This window comes from Malus domestica, chromosome 05 (assembly GCF_042453785.1).
Source record: "Malus domestica chromosome 05, GDT2T_hap1".
NCBI classification, from domain to species: domain Eukaryota; kingdom Viridiplantae; phylum Streptophyta; class Magnoliopsida; order Rosales; family Rosaceae; genus Malus; species Malus domestica.
Window position 1 is genome coordinate 2,849,890 of NC_091665.1, and position 2,502 is coordinate 2,852,391.

The window sequence follows — 2,502 nt, forward strand, 5'->3', positions numbered from 1 at the left end:
TTTGTTTCGGTTGTGGTTTTGAAGTTCATTTGCCTAGCAAGGACTATGAAGACATTTTTGTGATGTCTCATATAACAGGGCTTCTTTGTTGAAGGAGCGTCATCTTTTACAAGTTCATCAAAAAGTGATGCAAGGTTTTGTCCTCTTGAGTGTTACCTTTTCGTTTAGTTAGATATGGTTATGTAAGGTAGGTTTTATATTGTCTTTTTGTTGTGTGTGTAATCCCCAAATTATATTCCTAATAAATGATGTTAGTCATTTTATTTGATTAATGAAATATTTATTAACTTAAAAACCTAATAAATATAGTTACAACATACATGTTACAAATAATATGCATGTTGCAAATCATCCTTTGTGCCCCAAAAGAAGTTACAAAATATTTCACTCAAGCGCGTGAAGATTTCATATAAGGAGGTGGTGTTATCCACACATTCTTTTTCGTTTTTCACATACATTTTGTTAATTTATATCATTTGATTTTAAAAGATTTGATCTGCCAACCAAAAATTAAAATATAAATGTAAAAAATAAAAAAAGATGTGTGGATAGTATCATCCTAAATATCTAATTGTCAAAGTTATTCCTCATATGCTTCGGATTTCTTTTAGCTTATTAATTAGTGTTCTACTGTTGCTTAAAAGAGAGCACAAAAGTGAGGAGCTCAATAATTTTTTCTTTTTCTCTTTTGGGGGCCAATGTGACGAAGATCAACAGGTATATGGATTCAAGAGCTGCCCCGATAGTATTGACTGTCGATACCAATATGCTGCATGGAGACACAAATGGCAGGCAATACCTGTTGGATTTTTACAAACTATTTAATTCACAATAGATAAAAATTAAATACAAACTAATCAATTATGTCACTAATAATTAGCATATATATATATTTATGCAACATTAATTAGATCAATGCTGCAAATTCTTAGGTAGAGTCGATTAGAATTGCTTTTCTAAAAAGCAATTATGCTCATTAGCGATGTTGCGAAAATTCTTTTAATATAAAAACTTGTGAATTTTCCTTAAAAGTCAAAGTGCTTATTAAAAAAGCATTTAGAAATGCTTTACGAAGAAGCATCTTGCAGGTGCTGCTTCATAAAATGCTTCTACGAGTTAGAAGCTCATTCAGATACTTTTCAAACATAATCGGAAATGCTTTAGTCTTTTAAAAATCACTTTTAGTCTTTCGAGTAGAAATCCTAACAAGCCGAGTATAGCAACACAAGCTATCTTTCTCCTCATATATATGCACACAATTAAATAAATGAGAGATTTATATATATATATATATTTTGAACTAAAGAAGTGAATTTATACCAAGCGGTTGTAATGAGGCAGTTGAGCAGAGTCATCAGGTATGGGATGCCCAAGAAGAACTGCTCTGTGAACTTATTCTTCATCATGATCCTTTTAAATGCATCCCTATTGTAATATTACATCGCAACTATTAGTTCAAATAATTATTTCACAGTTCCTTCGCAGAAAAACAAAAGAAGGAAATATAGTTTCACATTTTAGAAGGGAACTGTTATTAACACTAAAAAAAAAAATCTCATTTTGCATTCCTCACAAGTGTATTTTTTTTCTAAATATAGAAAGTTTATAGTGCTCAAAGAGAATTTTAGAGTGCCAGTAATAATTCTCTTTTAGAATATCTAAGTATAGTATGCATACGTTGGTGCCAAGAACTGGAACAAAGCAATTGCATTTCCTACATCAAAGTAAGGAGGAAATCCGTAATCAGAAAAAAAGAAAAAAAAAAGAAAAGGGAAACACAGAGAGAAAAGAAAATTAAGTTGAAACTAACCAAAGATTACTCTGAATAAGAACTTGGGAATATTCATAACCTCTTCAACGCCAAATATTCTAAAGGCTTTCATGCAGAAGAGAAGAAAGCACACTCAGCACAGATGAGGAAAATCTCTCAGATAATTAGTATTAAAGATAGAAACAACTCAAACTTATTTCATTCGAAGGTGATTCTGAAAAAAACTAGCTAACTATAGAGCCATTTATACGCAAAAATTGATCAGGGAATGAATAAATAAAATTAAAATCAAAATTAAAATAACGAATGGAAGAAAAGCACAACTAACGAGCCAGCTTTCCAGGACATAGGATTTCCATGCAAAACCAGTTGCTTGCAGCTCAGGACTTGCATAACTCTCCCACGTAAATGAACTCTGAATATCGAGAGATTTGCCAAAATTGTGACTAGGTAATGCGAAAAAGGTGAACTAGCTGCAACTGTCTTCCAAATAAAATTTTATAATTCTTTGACATGATCAAGACATGAAAGTTACAAGTTACAACTACTTACTGTTGGGAATGTTGGTAATTGGTTTATTTTAATTGTAATGTCATTTTGGTATAGATAATGTTAGGAAAACTATTTATTTAAACTATATTTAGTCTGTACACTATATGATATATATGGTTGTTGATAATTGAATTATTACGTAAGTGTTGATTAACGTGCTTATTTTTTATTGGTGATAC

The 2,502-nt window shown here is 30.9% G+C and overlaps 1 protein-coding gene across 1 annotated transcript; it reads right to left on the minus strand.

The window, feature by feature from the left end:
- Window positions 1-372: 372 nt before the first annotated feature.
- On the minus strand, window positions 373-1,989 carry LOC114825198 (bidirectional sugar transporter SWEET1-like). Its single transcript, XM_029103626.2, has 4 exons — window positions 1,811-1,989; window positions 1,678-1,714; window positions 1,321-1,425; window positions 373-799 (listed from the first exon to the last, which is right to left on the minus strand). The coding sequence occupies exons 1-4, from the start codon at window positions 1,881-1,883 to the stop codon at window positions 628-630; spliced, it is 387 nt and encodes a 128-aa protein (XP_028959459.1). The 5' UTR covers window positions 1,884-1,989; the 3' UTR covers window positions 373-627.
- Between the last annotated feature and the right edge of the window lie 513 nt (window positions 1,990-2,502).